This window comes from Natrix helvetica, assembly GCF_964273705.1.
Source record: "Natrix helvetica genome assembly, chromosome: 1".
Lineage (NCBI taxonomy): Eukaryota > Metazoa > Chordata > Lepidosauria > Squamata > Natricidae > Natrix > Natrix helvetica.
The window spans coordinates 224,549,937-224,567,553 of NC_138548.1; the positions used below are offsets into that span (position 1 = coordinate 224,549,937).

Consider the following 17,617-nt stretch of genomic DNA (forward strand, 5'->3'; position numbering starts at 1 on the left):
CACCCCTCCGGAGGCCCTCCGGAGACTTCAGGGACCTTCAGGAGGCTTCACTGAAGGGCAAAAAAAGACCCTCCGAGCAAACTGGAAGTCACTTCCGGTTTGCTCGGAGGGTCGGTTTAAGCCCTCCGGAGGCTTCAGGGACCTTCAGGAGGCTTCGCTGAAGCCTCCGGAGGACTAAAAAGGACCCTACTTCCAGTTTGCTCATGGGGTGGTTTTTAGTCCTCTGGAGGCTTCAGGGAAGCCTCCTGAGGGTCCCTGAAGCCTCCAGAGGGCTTAAACCGACCCTCCGAGCAAACCGGAAGTGACTTGCAAGCAGATTTTGTTTTAAAGCTTCACAGAGTAATTTTAAACAACAACAAAAAACCGCCTTAAATGGACGAATCTGTTCGAAAACCCACACTTCTTTTTGTTAATTTTAAGTGACTTCCGGTTTTGCTCGTAAGGTGGTTTTAGGCTCTTTTTGCCCTCCCCAGGCTCCTATCAAGCCTCTGGAGCCCAGAGAACGTGAAAAATGACTTTAAAAAAGGCTGAACTCAGCTGGCCAGCGTGCACATGCTCGTTGGCCAGCTGACTGGGCAACACCTCACGTACCCTGACAAATGGCTCCGCGTGCCACCTGTGGACCGCGTGCCATAGGTTCACCATCCCAGGTATAGGATCTCCTGCTTGAGCAGGGGGTTGGACTAGAAGACCTCCAAGGTCCCGTCCAACTCTGTTATTCTGTATTCTATTCTCCTTCAAAACCATATTTAAATAAGAGTCTCCTTAATTCCACTGCAACGCTATTACTCTGCTTTTCCAATAGATATATAGATAATATGTGCAATGAAATGTAGTTTATTCATTTATTCCACCAATAGATGCAGCTAACACAGTTTCAGTAACACCTCAAAAGAAATTGGCAACTGTATTTCAAACAGTACAAGCTCTGTTACATATGAATTGGAAGAGTGTTACCTGCCCTCTGAACTTCCAAGACCAGGTTGTTTTATGTTTCTAAATGATAAACACGTGCCTTGTTCTTGGATCATTACCAATTAACAATTGCTGGCAATCTCTTCTACCCATCTTTAAATCAAGAGATTCTCACAATGCTAACCTACTTCTACGCATTGAATAAACCAACTACTGCTAGTTTAAAATACAACTGGAATAAATTTCTACAATAAAATGGGCAGATTTCTTCGGCATCACAATGTATTATATGTGTTACAGAATGTTGTTGTTTCAAAAATTCAAAGATAACATCCCCTTCCCTCCGATGAATAGATATATGTTGCACTTTTTGTATTTTTCTCCATTCTGGATACTGCGCAGTGGCTTTAAATAAGCGAGATAAGTATTTTAATCCGTTTTTCAAGAAAGCCCAAAGTCCCAAGGTGACTTGCGTAAAATATAAATATAAAACGCCATAAAACACCACAATTTAAGATAATAGAAATATTTCAGTGCTCCGACAAGCAATCCATAAAATTAATCAAACCATTTACAAATCGCACAAGCAATAAAATTGCCATTAATAATACAAAACTACCTTGATTTTTTAATGTAAAACAATTTGAAATAAATGGGTCTTCAAAAACTATGAAAAAGCAAAAAAGTGGAGGTAATTTCATTCCACTTATTTTGCTTCTGGAGGAAATTCCATGTATGGAACTCTCTGCCAATTTCTAGTGCTATCGACCAATTAAACAAGAAGTGGGGCCTTTGACACTTATCTTAAGCCATTGCAGATACATGGGAATGCCACCATTTTTCCAAGTTAGAAGAGCTTTTTAGGCCAGTACCTGCACTTTGAAGCACTGGATTCAAGATTGTGTAAGTGGCAACTAGTCCAATTAGTACTGAATAAGTGCTGTACGACAAGTGCACAGGTAAGGGCAGGAATTGCCATGGTGAGAAGCACTCTCCTTTTAAGCATCATGACTCTTTCATGCCCCCAAAGATATTTTTACCTTTTCCACACAAGTGTGCCTAAGAAAGAACCCTTGACAGGATCCCCCAAATTGATTGAACCTTTTATGAAAAGGCTTTAGATTCCATCTAAGACACTGCCTTAAAAGCCCTCATTTTGTACCTTCTAGGCATACAATGATATTCTCTGCTTGCCACTGCCAATCTGCCCTACCCTAGACCTAGATTGTGGGCGATGAAGACTGAGAAGGCCAGGGATCTGACAGTGAGTGAATATGCACAGAACAAAAGCAACAACAAGGGAAATAAAACACAGGATACGATACATGGGTTTTCAGTACTTGACACAAAAAGTAACCATCCTACATGCCTACATTATCTAGGTGATGGATTTCATTCATGCAATAGTTTTCAGCTTGCATTGATCCCAGATTTCTTTCTCCTGACTTGGACATGACGAAATGTCCTACAAGACTCTGTGCAGCACAACTAGAATCCCATCACTTATGTAGTAGGAATGTTCAAGGAAAATATGCGAGACAGACAGATTATAACATTTTCTGGGTGAATACCATAGAGTCCCTATGAATATGTCCTTTAGTAAAGCAGCATGTCTTTCGTTCTTCCCAACTGATATTTTTATGTTGAAAGGGAAAATTCATTTATCAGAACTGTCAGTTATTCTATGCTGTGCATTACAAGCAGGTGTTGGAAGAAATGTCCTTCTGGGTTCAGTTCCAAGTGGGGAGAAAGACACTGGAAACATGGAGGCTGCTTGGAAAGATGGTTTGTAATGATGGACAGGACCACATAGTTTGAAGATGTTGGTTGAAGAAGAAGAAAAAGCAAAAGATGCTGAGAGTGCCTGAGTTTTATACCCTCTCTTTGGCCCCACCTTAGAGTTTCCTGTTCCTGTACAAAAAATGTATCCCATTGGCTGTCAGACTCCCAGGGGGCGGGGTCTTAACTAACTTTGTAGGCTGGATGTCTTTTGAGTCCAAGTTTGGTTGAGCCATGCTGGGTGGTAATGTAATGGGCTTTGGGATTCCTATTATGGCTCTGCCTGAAGTAGTTAGCTCTTTGTTATGTAGAATAGACTGGCCCAAGCTTTAATGGCGAATTAACAAAGATTGAGGGGGGGGGGGCAGGAAGCTGCAGGGAGCTGCTTTGTCTTTAAAACATGTTTCTCCTTTTCTCATCCAATGAAATATAATATTCTGCCTTTTTAATATTTCCTAAAGTATTTCATTTTTCTAGGAGAGGGGTGGGTACTAATTTTCTACACTTATAAATAATACAAATATCTTTATGATGTACACCAGGCAGACCAGTAGGAATGCAATAATTTTATTTGCTATTTATTAAATAACTAAAGCGGTCCAGAGTCACCTCGTAGGGGAGATGAGCATCAGATAAATTTAATAAATAAATTTGTTAATCGTTGTGGAACATCTAGAATTAAACTAATCTATTCCACTCTACTACAAAGAAAATGGCATCCTTTTTCATCGCTCAGATAAGATACATTGTTAAAACAATTTTATCTTGAATATTAGAATTATACTTTATCAAACCATGTTATTAAAACAAAACTCAGAAATAGTTACAAGCATCAGATTTTATCTGCCTACAAGACACCAGCTGAGATAGTCTTTTGCCTTAGGTTTGCCTGATAAAAATAATTACAATGCTGTAATTATGATGTACTGTTTGCACAGTATAATTAAGCTATTCTTTTGTTACATATTTCCCAAAGCTAAAAATATGGAGCTTTCAATGGATTATTTCACTCACTCACTCATTCATTCACTCACACACATATGCATATACGTACGTACATACGTACGTACTGAGAGAGAGAGAGAGAGAGAGAGAGAGAGAGAGAGAAAGGTAGAGAGATAGATAGATATAGATACACACAAACACACACACACCTACTTACCTACCTTATGGAACATCTTCCCCTCCACAGTGCTTTGGCAGGTCCCAATCCTTCTTTTAGCCTTTTAGCCGTTCAGAATGACATCAATACTTTTTAAACAGAAGGAGGAGGAGGAGAAGGCGGGGAAGAGGAAGAGGAAGAAGAAGAAGAGAAGGAGGAAGAAGAAGAGGAAGAGGAAGAAGAGGAGGAGGAGGAGGAGGAGGAGGAGGAGGAGGAGGAGGAGGAGGAGGAGGAGGAGGAGGAAGAATGGAATGTGGATACTGACAGCTTACTGCAAGGCATCCTAACAGGATGATTAAGATGCAGGGTTTGGGTTTTATTTGATCATTTTATTTTGTGGTTGTTTTATAGTGTCTGATTTTATTGTTGTGAGCCATCAAGAGTTGCTTAAGATGGGCAGCCATATAAACATTTTAAATAAATAAATAGGCCAGCTATTGATCTCTCTGGACAGCCAGAGATCACTAGATATCATAGCTTTGGAAAGAAAATCACAAGTATACGGATGGAACTAAGTGGTTTAATGGCGATACCATTCCAATCAGGTCAAATTCAAATAATGAACCAAATCTAGGCTGTGATCTTATGTTGCACTGAATGCAGTAGACCAATTCTGCAATAGCATCCCTAACAATGGAGTACAAGATATTTTGAACTGGAACAAAGAACTCCTAAGGTAGCTCAAATGTGATGACAGAGGAGATAACCTAATTAACATATTACATTCAAGCACAAACACCACTGAAATCGATGAAAGGTGTCAAAAATCAGAGTAAGCTTCTTATTGCAGTGCCAGGTACTGATAGTCCTTGACTTACAACCATCCGTTTAGTGACCATTCAAAATTACAACAGCATTGAAAAAATTACTTTATGACTAGTTTTCACACTTACAACTGCCATAGTATCCCATGGTCACATGATCAAAATTCAAGTGCTCGGCAACTGACATGTACTAATGACAGTTGCCCAGGGTCATGTGATCACCATTTGTAATCTTCGTAGCTGGCTTCTGACAAGCAAAGTCAATGGCGGAACTCAGAATCGCTTAACAACTACATGAGTCACTTAACAACTGCAATAATTCATTTAACAACTGTGACTAAAAGGTCGTAAAATGAGACACTTAACAACAGTCTTGCTTAGCAACAGAAATTTTAGGCTCAATTGTGGTCATAAGTCAAGAACTACATATGATAAGCAAAGTTAATGGGGGAGCCAAATTCACTTAACAACCACATTACTAACACTTCAACTGCAGTGATTCACTGAACAACTGTGACAAGAAGTGTCATAAAATGGGGCAAATTTCACATAACAAATGACTCATTTAACAACAGAAATTTTGGCCTTAATTATGGTTGTAAGTTGAGGACCACCTGTATCATAGCAGGGGCCATTGGGAGGAAAAAAAGAAGAAGGTAGAAAATATATTTTATGTGGGGAAAAATATACTTGTGAATAAGTGAGTACACGTGTGGCTTTATACCTCATAACAGACTTTGAGCCTAAAAAAGTTGCCCATTCCACCCCTAGTTCAGAACTATGTCAATAAAGTTAGAGAGGTCACTGATTTGAATACTCTTCCTTTCTTTCTCCTTCTACTACTGCCAGAATAACTGGAAGCGTTGGCTTTAACTGAATCACAGTTGTTTATTTGGGCTTAAATTATAAACAAGCCATGTTCAAACCAAGCTTCTAATCCTATGCTACCTGGTACTTCATGGCGGAGTAGAGTTGAGTATTAATTATTATAAATTAGTCAAGAAGAACAAGCTGAAATGTGGATACCAGACTGCTATGAATGGCTTACTATTCGCAAGAAAACAACCAAACTCAGAGAACACCGAGGACCTCACAAAAGGTTTACTACCTAAATGTCACCTCGGAGTAACTCCACTGTGATAGCTCAGAGAAATTGTGTTCCATTTATAACCAAGTATTCCTTTTCTCCTTTATTTATAACAAACCTGCGGATACAGCTCTACTCAGACTTGGTGTTCATTTAGTTTGCTAATAAGGACTTAAAAAAAAACCTTAGGTAGAGATATTTGTTCAATAAGATGTAAAATGGCAGAAAAATGTGAGCATGTTAACGTCATTGCTCTGAAGCAAAGTAATCCAGATGATATCACAAATATTAAGAAGTGATAGAGATTACCCAGAAGAAGCTAACTTTTCAAGGGCTTGTTAATCCTCTTTTAAGTCCATTCATTTTCATAGAATTTCATTACACTTGACTAGCTTACAACACATTTCCTACCCCATTACAAAACCAAACTATGTGACATACGTGAATCAGGAACTGTTGTTTCATAATAAGGTTTTTCCCCCCCAAAATAAAAAAATACTAACACTCAAAAAATGACTCAAATCCTGGCATATTTATCCTAGCTATTGTCAGTATTTAACAAGAGGTGTTAATGTTTTCCATTACACCTGATCACCTGGTTTTTTTTTAACACTAGGAAAACATTACTCAAGGCTGGTGTGAAACAAATGCCTGTGCAAATGTGCCAGCTATTATGTGAAAGGAAGTTGGGAATGTTGCTATTAATTAGTGTATTATTATGGCATTACACGGAAGAAGGACCTGGGCCAAGAACAACGGAACTTACCCCATACACCTTTTCTCACTATCACAATTATCCAAAGTACTCAAGGATCTGTAACCAGATGGAGTCTGATCATTTCATTTGTTTTTTTTTACAGTTTCCTAGGCAATACATTCATTTCACAATGTTATCCTTTGGCCTCCTAGTCTCTCAATCAATTGATTTCCCAGAAAGTCAGGTTTTCTAAGGGATTCAAAATATACAAGTCATCATCCCAGCCTCATCTTCCCTGATTTTCATTATTCTATTCTGATGATCATTTAGCCTCAAAGCGATGCAAATTTGCAACTTTTTATGACTTGAAATTAAAAAAAAAATCCTATCTCGCATTCAAATAGCTGAAAATTGTAAATTAGCTTGTAAGCTAAATTAATCTTGACAAGCTTCGAGAACAATACAAACATCTCTATCTAAGGGACTTTAATAGTCCCCCCCTCTCTCATACACACACACCTTGACAAGCTTCTAGGACAATACAAACATCACACACACACACATACAGCTTATTTATCCTTCAAAACAATTTATCTGCAGCATAACTAAGCACTTAAAGGAACCAATAAACCCTGCTAAATAGCCAGGGAATGGCAAATAATAATATTGCTATTACTTTGGTCCTCCATACAGTTCACAAATCTTCTGGGTTCAGGTGATTTGGCTACAGTTACTTGTGTACCCAAAATTTCCACAAGTTTGTCAACTGAAACCAGCACAAAGAGTTTAATAACAACAACAACTGGCAATGATGTATTTGATACACCTTATGGAATGAAAATTGTATTGTCCAAGATAAAAGGCTTCTTGAAATGAAAGCTATTATTGCAACCAGATTATTCAGATCTATTCTTAGGCTTTCTTGAAATATATTATTGCTATAGATATTAATACTACACAAGAAAAAGAAACAGTGGGAAATCTAGACTGCTGTACTCTATTCATCTGTTAACTACAACAGGGCTTCATCTGCTCCTTCTCCTTGTGTGTTAATCTATCTGTGCACCTACTGAGAAAGAACCTAAATTATTCCACTATTATTGAATCAGATCCACACAGAGAGAAACAAATAACAACAAAAGGCAGTTAGTAGTATCATTTGTTTTGTTTCTATCATTCAAAGAGAAGGAACAACAAAAATATCACTTTGACTTCAATTTATTTCACTGTTTAAACACATGAATGGCTGTTTTCTCATTCTTAGCTGAGACCATTATTCTCAACCCCCCCTGCTAAATTTACTCCCTTCCCGTGTGTGTGTGTGTGTGTGTGTGTGTGTGTGTGTGTGTGTGTGTGTGTGAATTTTGAAATAAATGATTTTATTAACTTGTGAGCATTGGAAGTCCTAAGAAACCTATTTAGATGCTTGAATAATTTGCTCATTAATTAATTGTGCCCCAAACTGCATAGAAAATACAAGTCTTATAGCAATTTTTTAAAAACGGGGAGGGGGTTAAAAGAATAAGGTAGCTTCACAAGCTGTGATCAATTCAGCATCTTTTATTAGGGGAAAATGTTTTATTAATTTCCTTAGAAATAAAATGTACTAACTCAAGACATGCACACAATTATCCTGTATGCTTTGCTGAAGGGGGAAAAAAAGACTGGGAAGGGAAGGGAAAGAGGGGGTGATAAATTGGAGCTAAAGTGGCTGGAATTGAGCATCCAAGTATTTAAAGCTATTTGGCCAAGGAATAGGAACAGACTGAAATTCACAATATTCTTTTTTTTTCAAAGAACAGTATCAACTAATGTTTTTACAACCTGGAAAAGATAACAGATACCTAGAGATACATCCTAAAATATTCCTCTGCTGTTGGCTCCTGAAAGCATCAAGAACCCATCTGTTTTTCTGCTTCTCTTCCTTTGCAGCTCTTCACACCTAGGATCTGCTTATTCCCACCTGGCTAGATAGTATTCTTTAAAGAGAAAGGCTAGCCAGCTGATGCTTCTCTTGAAAAAAATCATCAGTGTGGCATAAGCTCTGATGTCATCCCTCCAGGTGGAGCTCATGGGAGCATGTGACCTCAAACTACAAGCAGCGCTCACCAGGCATCCCAGAATTCCCATCCGCAGTGGACAGTGTTAGGATTGGGGTGGAGCTGCTACGTATATGGGGGCTCTGCAAAAACCTGAGATTTCAGGCTTACTCAGCCCAGTGAGTGGGGAGGTGGCACTTCAACTGGCAAGTGGCAAATAAAACCAAGTAGAAGCTGAAAATCTGGCATGCGAGCCTAGCAACCCCTAAGGTGGCTGGAGAAGCAGCTTTGTTGCTTCCTGCAACCCAGTTCCTACCCTAGCAGATAGCAGTGGACTTACAGGGAATGCCAGCTGCAGTATCAGTATCTCTACCACTGACAGTAACAGCAATGGAATACAGTGGAGAAGGTTTTTCAGGATTGCCACTGAAGAAACAAACTAGGAAAAGAGAAGGCTATATGAGACAGACGCAAAGGAGATTGCCTTCTGCATCTTTTTAATGTGGGGTCCCCTCTTGTGACTTCTGACTTCTGTTTAGAGTCATTCAACCATTCTTGTGCCACCACAACACTAACAAGGACAAGCGTTATATACTAGGAGATGCCAAAAGTCAACGGTGGAGAAATGGGTTAAATGAAGATAGGTAAGGAGGACAGGAAAACAGGTGAGGTTTCTGCTATCTGAGGTTCCCCAGGGGCAACAAGGAGATCTGCCATCTGTTCCTTCCCACCTATTTGCAGAACTTGTGCCCAAGAAATGAAATGGCTCTTGAGGAACGTGGGAGTCCGGAAAGCAGTTTCCAGAAGTGGCTTATGGTGATGAGATGTCCTTCCAATGCCAGAGTTAAAGAGGGATATTGAGGCTCTGAGGCAAGAATCCCAGACCAATCAACAGGCAACCTGCAGGAGCGGTAGTCCACAAGGCAAGGGAGATTGCCTCAGATGACATCACTCAAAGGAGCAGGGGCGCCCATGGGGCAGAAGAAGACAAGCACTTCGCTTCAGATAAGGAAGCAGCCAAAGTGATGGGAGCTGAAAGCCTGTCAGAGCACAGAGGATGGCTTGCTCCAAAATGGATGGCAGGTCTGCAATTAAATGTTAATGCTGCCAGTGCAGCAAGAAAGGGACTTCCAACTTCAGTCAAGAACCATCAGGGTGGGTGCTTGGTGGGAGGGAAGGAAGGGGACCTGGGTTTTGGGTGGGTTGGCACAGATATCCTCCCTACTACCCCCTCCCGATCTTTCCCTTTTGATCCCTATGACCAGGGTTGTTTGCATCTTTCTCCTGCTGGTCATCTGTTTCAAAAAAGCCTGCTGATAATGAAAGGAAGTAGCAACCACATTTTCTTTTTTTCTTTTTTCTTTGGGGGGTGGGGGGAACAGAAGTGCCTCAAACTCCAAGGATATCAGCTGCATCCCTTCCCTCTTGCTCTCTGACTGCAACATAATTATTCCAGCAAGAGCGACGTGACAAATTAACGAAGCAGCCAAGGCTTTTGAACTAGGAGAGTGAGCTTCCCACTCCCACCCCTGAAAATAAATTGCCGCCTGGCGCCAAGCTAGACCTCCTCTGTTAATCGGGCAGGATCCCTTTTGACAAGTGGAATCACCTGCCTTCATCCAAACCGGGAAGGGGAAATATCAGAAAGCAAGGAGCATCAGATCAGAATTTCCAGGTAAGGCAGCAGGAGTGGAAGATCCCTGGAGTAAAACGTTCGTAAGGTGGGGGGATAGAGGTACATCACCTCCAGTTTCTAAACCACAGCGTTGGCAAGCTCCAAAATCTTTTTACAAAACAAAATGGACTGGAAGTTGGACAACTTTTAGGAAAACACAGCACTCCTTTATTGTCCCCAGGACATCCTCCCGATAAAATAGAGAAAGCGTAGTTTGAAGGGGGAGGGAAAACATGTCATTGATCTCAAACAGTATGGGACAACAGCTGCATCACACAGTTTTCCAAACAACCAGGAATGGGAAAAGGCAACCTGGGGGTCGGCTGAAGCCATTCAGAAACACTTTGGAAATTAAACCACCACCACCATCCCTGTTTCAACACATCCACTTTTCACCCTTACAGCTAAATAGGAAAAGGAAGAGAGGCAAACCAGAGAGGGCAAGCATTTCTCCTCCAATTTGCTCTGTTTTGCTGGCGTACCTGAAATGCAGACAATGAAATTGGCTTGCAGAAGAAAAAGCACCTCCCAAACAATTTCCATCCTCCGATTCTCATGCCAAGTGCATCCCTCGGTGAAAAAATACAGCAAAGATCAATATTGCAGTTTGAACAATCCCAGGAAATCTCCTTTTGGACTGGCAGCCTCTATTCCCCAGATGTGCTGACACATGTCCAGGCTCTCTCGTCGCTGTGCAGCTCAAGCCAGATCCCTTTTCTTCCTTTGCCGTCTGCCAAAGACTAAGGAGGCAACCGCCAACACCAGCCGCTTCTTCCTTCAGGAAAGCCAGAAATATCCACCAGGTCTCCCAACCAGACATAGACAAAAAAACAAGGGACCGGCAGTTCCCAGCTCCGGAAAGTCTCGATTCTCGGGGACCCGGATCGCCAAGTTTTCCCCCAAACTCCGCACACACCTCAACGAGGCATCGCCCCCGCCAGCCGCGCCGTCCCGACGTTCCTTTTTCTCCAAGCTCGCTACAAAAGGATGAGAAAGAGATTAAGACATCGGGCGTCAGGTTTCTTGCACCGCGTTTCACCTACACCTACAGAGGAGAGGACGAAATAACCAAACCCGGGTCTCCTGCCAAAAAAAAAAAAAAAAAAATACCAACCAGCTCAGGCTCCCCGCTAATTCCCAGCAACTGAAAGGAGATTTTTCCGCAATGCAACTGCAGGGGTCGTTCTTCCCTCGCCTACCGCGCGGGTCGCTCGCTCTTCCCTCCCTCTTTCCTTTCGCTTTCCAAGCTAACGGGGAGAACTCACGGTGGAAGCAAATAAATTAAAATAAATAAATAAAGAGAGCGCCAAGCGTCTCGTCTCTCTCTCTCTTCATTACATTCCCCCCCCCCTCATTTCTTCCCAATCTTTTCCAAATTAGATAGGGTGGCTTTGGAAGCGATGGGAACGAATATATTTACATCGCGGTTGGAACAACACGCGCAGAGCTCGCACGTCCCTTCCGCCAGCTAAAGTACACTACTACACCGGGGGTGGGCTCCTGCCTCCAGACCATTTTCTCCTAGGGTTATTTCTGCCTCCAGGAAAACACGCCACGCTTCCCTTCCGAATATTCACATCCCAAAAAAGAAGAACTGCAAATAGATACTTTGCGCGATGCCGGACTAACTAAGGAAGTAGTTATGCCTTCCATCTAGGGGCCAGAAAGAAAGAAGCAAAGCGCGAGATCCTAAACATTTCTATTTTAATTAAACTCCGTTCTTTACCGGAGGGGGGGGGAACCTGCTCCCGGGTAAGCCTCCTTCGGTCCAGACTGCAACGGTGAGAAAGGGGGCCAAACGTTGGAGGAGCCTCGCGCAGGCTCACCCGGCTTACATCCCACTTGAGTTTCCCCGCAAGGAAAAGGTTCCATACTCACGTTTTCCTCCCCCTACGCTCCTGTCGCCCGTTCCACTTCCCGCCTCCTCCTCCGGAAGGGAGATTGAGCTCCCCCCGCGGTCGATCTGCCCGCAGTCCCGCGAGGTCAGGCTGCTCGGCTCGGACTCAGCCCTGGGGGAAAAAAGCGGGCTTTGAGGCCAGATCTTCCTTTAAGGATCGATCTGCCTTCCTCTCCCGTCACGCGCGCTTCTCCCTCCCGCGCTTCCCGTTTAAGGGAAGCCAGTCGCACAGGGCTCCGGGACGCCCCAGCCACCTCGCCACTCTCCGGCAGCGCCACGCGCAGTCCGGCGGGGCAAAAGGCGGCGAGGCAGCGCGCGCAGGCCAACCAGCCAGCGAGCGTTCCGGGACGGGAGGCGGCGCGATCGGCGGCCAGTCGGCAGCCGGAGTTGCAGCCCAGGTTGGAATCCGGGCTCTGCCGCCGAAGAGCCGTGCAGTCTGGGCATGCCTACTGGCTCGCCCCCCCCCCCCCCCGCAAGTCTCTCTAGCTGCAAATGACGACGGGTGACCGGACGCTTTCTGCCCGCTGCGAACTTTCTTTCCTCTGTATTGATGTATTATTGGCTTTTTGTCTCTTTTTTTTCTTAAAAAGAAAAAAAAATCATTAGCAGTAGCAACGTTCCCCAAAAGTTGCGCCAGAACTAGGAAAGCGTACCGTTATTTGGGGGCGGGAGGAAATGGGCGGGTGTGAGTCCGAGCGAAGGAGACTAGTGGCGCAAACCAAGATACAGATTCCCACGTGCGCAGGGCCTGCCCTCATCGACATGCTTGGCAGGAGTTAAGTTCGGGACGGAGAGGTCCGCGTTTGCCCGACATGGGGATTTCAGGCTTCCTTGCCCGGTGCGTGACGGGCTTTGGTGCCTTGGGCGTTCCCGCACCGAGAAAAACGCCAACTACAAGTTTAGTGGCGGCGCCGAGGATGAGGGCTGCTCGCCTGGGGATGAAACGGTCCAAAGTACCGGAGCGGGGAAGGAGGGGAGACGTACTAAAGCGGAATTTGGCCCTCCTAGTGCTCCAGGCTTTTGCGCATTTTTAGCACCGTCGGCGATGTATGCTTACTCAGGACTAAGAGCCACTTGGTTCGGCATGATTTACTCCGAGCAACTATGCGGAGGGCGGCACACTGTCTGAAGAGAGCAGCGTGTCCTGAATGAAGGGTGAGGTAGATACGTTTGCTTGAATCAAATTTAGTTGGAAGAACTACATTTTGACGCCCCCCCCAATCCAGTTTAAAAAGGGGGAAAGGACAGATGCGTTCCTTCCTAGCAAACAGAATTGGTAGGTTTTTGTTTTACTGAATGGGAGAGAGGAATTTACGAAAACGTCTGAAATATTTTTAATTGGATGCATCCAAAACTTGGGAGATTTTCTGCATTCCAAACAAGGGGTTAAAGCGATGCGCTGGTTCCACCCCGTTTAAAATTAGTTTCCCGGTGAGGTTTCTAAAACGTATTTTCTTGCCCTGTCATTTACCAAACTGGAGAAGCGATGCGCGGGGATGGACGCGGACTTCGTTATTTTTTTTTCCAATGATTTTACGGTATTTTAATTGGACGCCATTATAAATTAATCTTCATTTATGCCGTCTCTATGGTTGCAGCAACAAATCAATTGCCCATTTGGGTTGTGAGTTGGGGGGGATATCCGTTAATTGAAAGATATACATATGCAAAATCAAATTTCATCTTTATATATAGATTGTAAAACTCTCAGGTCAGGCACTTCAAGATTTTGATTTGGTACACTGAACACAGATCCAAGTCACACATTTCATGAAAATGTCAAGTTTTTCTCAAATTCATAAATCATATTACACCCCTGCAGCTTAAAAGACTTAGGGAATAATGGTAACTGGGATCTGGATTAGGGATCTGCACGCATGTTAAATATTTGAGCACACAGTCCTTTCAAATTCATGGTTACATCACACATCCCTTTTGCTATTTCACTAAATGTGTGCATAGGTCTACTCTATTCTGATTAATTAGAACAGCAGATTGAAGAATTCTGAGGGCACAAAGGGGTTACACACCCAACCTGTGGTGGTGTGGGGGGGGCAATAGATAGGACTGTAGACTAGCCATTCCCAATCAAAAGCAAGATTGGAGCAGCACGCATTTCCCTAGTGAATTATTAAATCCCACCATCTGCTAGAGGAAGATGAGGAACCCAATGCTGAGTTAACGTTACTTCAGCACCATGGACAGCAGCGTGGTTGATGTCATGCAGCTTGTGCTCTGCATGCCATATTAGTAATCGCTCAGCATTTGGGTGTCTGCTCGAATAAGGCTGAATTACTAACATTAGTTCTTCAGAAAATCTTTTGCTCCAGTCACACATACTTTCTCCATTTGTATCTAACCACAACACAAAATAACCCAGGCATTTTTCTGCCCTGTTCCCATGACCTTGCCTTCATCTCATCCCCAGGTTCTGAGTGAGACTGCATTGTCTTTTGCTACATTATGTATTTATAAAGAATGTCCCCCATATTCATGTACAGCATTAAAATGTGGGGAATCTGCTTGTTTTTGGAGAGAAGTTAGATCAGTGACGGCTAACCTTTTTCCCATCACGTGTCAAAAGCAGAGGGAGCGCAGGGGGGGTCGTGTGCAGGCATACTCACACCCATAATGCTATGTGTATGACCCACACAACATCCCACACACACACACTTTTGGCACACGATGTACCTGTTTTTCACCCTCCCCATGCTCCAGAGGCTTTCTAGGAGCCTGGGGAGGGCGAAAACAACCTCCCCTCCCCCAAGCCTCTCTGGAGGCTTCCCTGAAGCCTCTGGAGCGCGAGAAACCAGCCCTATGACCAAAATGGAAGTCACTTCCAGTTTGCTCATATGGCCATTTTTCACCCTCCAGAGCCTTCAGGAAAGCCTCCTGAAGCCTCCAGAGTGCAAAAAAATGACCCTACAGCCAAACCAGAAGTCCATTTCTGAAGTTCCGGTTTGCCTGTAGGGCTGGTTTTTCGTGCTCCAGAGGCTTCAGCGAAGCCTCCGGAGGGCGAAAAAACAGCCTTTAAAAAAGGCCAAAGTCAGTTTGCCAGAGGTGACAGGGCAATGCCTCATGAGCCCTAACAAATGGCTCAGCATGCCACCTGTGACACGTGTGCCATAGGTTCGCCATCACAGAGTTAGATGATTAGCAAAGACTGGGAAAAGAGACAGAAGAGACATGATTGGCCTGGCAGAAATAAATTTCATGCAGGTATTTTTTTCCCCATGGACTCAAAGACAGATGAAGAGCATCAACTCACTAGTACAGAAAGACACCTAGTTGTGTTTTGCTACAGTTGACAATAGGTCATCATCCTCCAAAAAGCCTACTAAGAGCCACGGTGGTACAGTGGTTAGAATGCAGTACTGCAGGCTATTTCTGCTGACTGCCAGCTGCCTGCAATTTGGCAGTTCAAATCTCACCAGGCTCAAGGTTGACTCAGCCTTCCATCCTTCTGAGGTGGGTAAAATGCTGACCCAGATTGTTGGGGGCAATATGCCTACTCTGTAAACCACTAAAAGAGGGCTGTAAAGCACTGTGAAATGGTATATAAGTCTAAGTGCTGTTGCTATTGCTACTGGCCATCTGAATTTGAAGATGAAAGATCTTGACCACTGACACTTTTCCAAGAATGGAGAAATGCTTCATCCAGCCAAATAATGCCTAACCAGCAGACACAGTCCTCTACCATCCCCCGGAGTCCATTTAAGCTCACACCGACTGCTTCAGTGACTCCATCCAGCCATCTCATTCTCTATTGTCCCCTTCTACTTTTGCCCTCAATCTTTCCCAGCATTAGGCTCTTCTCCAGTGAGTCCTTCCTTCTCATTAGGTGGCCAAAGTATTTGAGTTTCATCTTCAGAATCTGGCCTTCCACAGAGCAGTCAAGGTTGGTCTCCTCTAGGACTGACCAGTTTGATCGCCTTGCAGTCCAATGGACTCTCAGGAGTCTTCTCCAGCACTATAGTTCAAAGGCCTCAATTCTTCGGCACTCAACCTTTCTTATGGTCCAACTTTCATAGCCATACCTTGCAACTGGGAAAACCATAGCCCCGACTATGCACACTTTTATTGCCAGGTGATGGGAAGTAAGCAAAGACAAACCACTCCTAGGAAAACTACAGGGATTCATCCAGGCAGTCATCAGGAATCAAGACAGACTCAAAGGTCGTCTCACACCCCATTGCATTAAATACAGCTGCAATGGGGCGTAGAAAAAGGAACCTTTAACTTATTTTGTTCATCTGGAAAGGGCTTTCTGTCCCCACTCCTACCCCATTGTTGCCACATAGTCCCAAAGCCATAGGACACTCCCCAAGTGTACCAGAGAAATTATGCTACAAAATAAATAGATGATTGACTACCATTCCCAGCCTACATGTTATTGAAATAGACCTTGATGAATAAATGGAAAGTTTTACAATTTGGTTTATTTGTTTATCATTTTGGTTACAGCAATTTGATTTATAGGTGTTTTGGTTCTATAACAGCTACTCAGAAGGAAGTGAATGGAGTTACTAGTAGCTTATTCAGTAGTAAGTGGTTACTAATTTCCAACAAATTATTCTTTCACTTTAATTATTGGATGGATCCTAGATGAGCCTAGATCAACCATCCACTTTTACTTTTGTCTACTTGGAATGAGAATGAATGCATGGATGAGATAAGATATGCCCTCTGGCACTAACATCAGGGAACTTGATCTGTCTTTAGGGACTCTCTTGTGTGTGTATGTGTTCATACACAAAGATTTGTTGTCCTCATATAAACACAAATTTGTTGCAATGCAAACCCAGAAAGCAGAGATCTTTTTGCTACAAATAAATAAACACACAAGAGGATTGCACTATGTGGAAACAAATCTCAGATTGTCAGTACGGTTGAGTAACCACTGTTATTAAAAAATAATACAAGTTATCTTGCCTTTGTTCCAAGGATTGAGTTGAGACCACTTGAAACAAGTTCGGAACTTGGTGTTCTTAAGAAATAATGGATCTGGTTATCTTTTTAAAACATCTCTTTTTTGTTATTCTGTTATGCTTCCCCCTACCTTCCACCAGTCTGGTTAAATTCTCTTTTATTTATATCAGGGATTTTCAATGGGGGATAAAAACCTAGGGAGCGGGGAGGGAGACAGTCACAAGAACTTTGGTGGGAAGTAACTTTTTTTTTAAAAAAATAAATCTTTGCCCAAGCAAAATGGGAGTACTGTCAAAGCCTATTTGGGATTTTGTTTTTCATTTTGCTTGTGTAAGCCATCTGCAGGTTTATGCAAACAAAGCAGGAATATGTTTTGACAGAGTTCTTCTTTGTCCATGTAAACCCATGGTGATTGCAATGCCACCAAATGTGAGAACCCCTTTGAGATATGTTGATTATTTAATTATGGAAAGTAAGTTGCATATTCATTTCTTGCCCAGTAGAATCCCAGTGGAATCATTAGTTTGATCTGATGAGGATGCATGCAATTTGTGTTTTTTTTTAACATTTCAGGAAACGTGATAAGCAAAATACATAATTGCACACTTTCACAATAGAAATAAATGCTGATACTTTCTGTCTATTCCAACAGGTACAAGTATATGATTATTTA

General features: G+C 42.9%; 1 protein-coding gene across 2 annotated transcripts in view; it reads right to left on the reverse strand.

The window, feature by feature from the left end:
• Positions 1 to 12,496, reverse strand: part of CA10 (carbonic anhydrase 10) — a 431,566-nt gene extending 419,070 nt beyond the window's left edge. For both annotated transcript variants that reach the window (XM_081939543.1, XM_081939544.1), the window contains exons 1-2: positions 11,997 to 12,496; positions 10,601 to 11,095 (exon numbers count right to left, since the gene is read on the reverse strand). In XM_081939543.1, the coding sequence (XP_081795669.1) occupies positions 10,601 to 10,675 (75 nt within the window). In that variant the 5' untranslated portion in view covers positions 10,676 to 11,095; positions 11,997 to 12,496. The remainder of the gene's footprint in view (positions 1 to 10,600; positions 11,096 to 11,996) is intronic.
• Between the last annotated feature and the right edge of the window lie 5,121 nt (positions 12,497 to 17,617).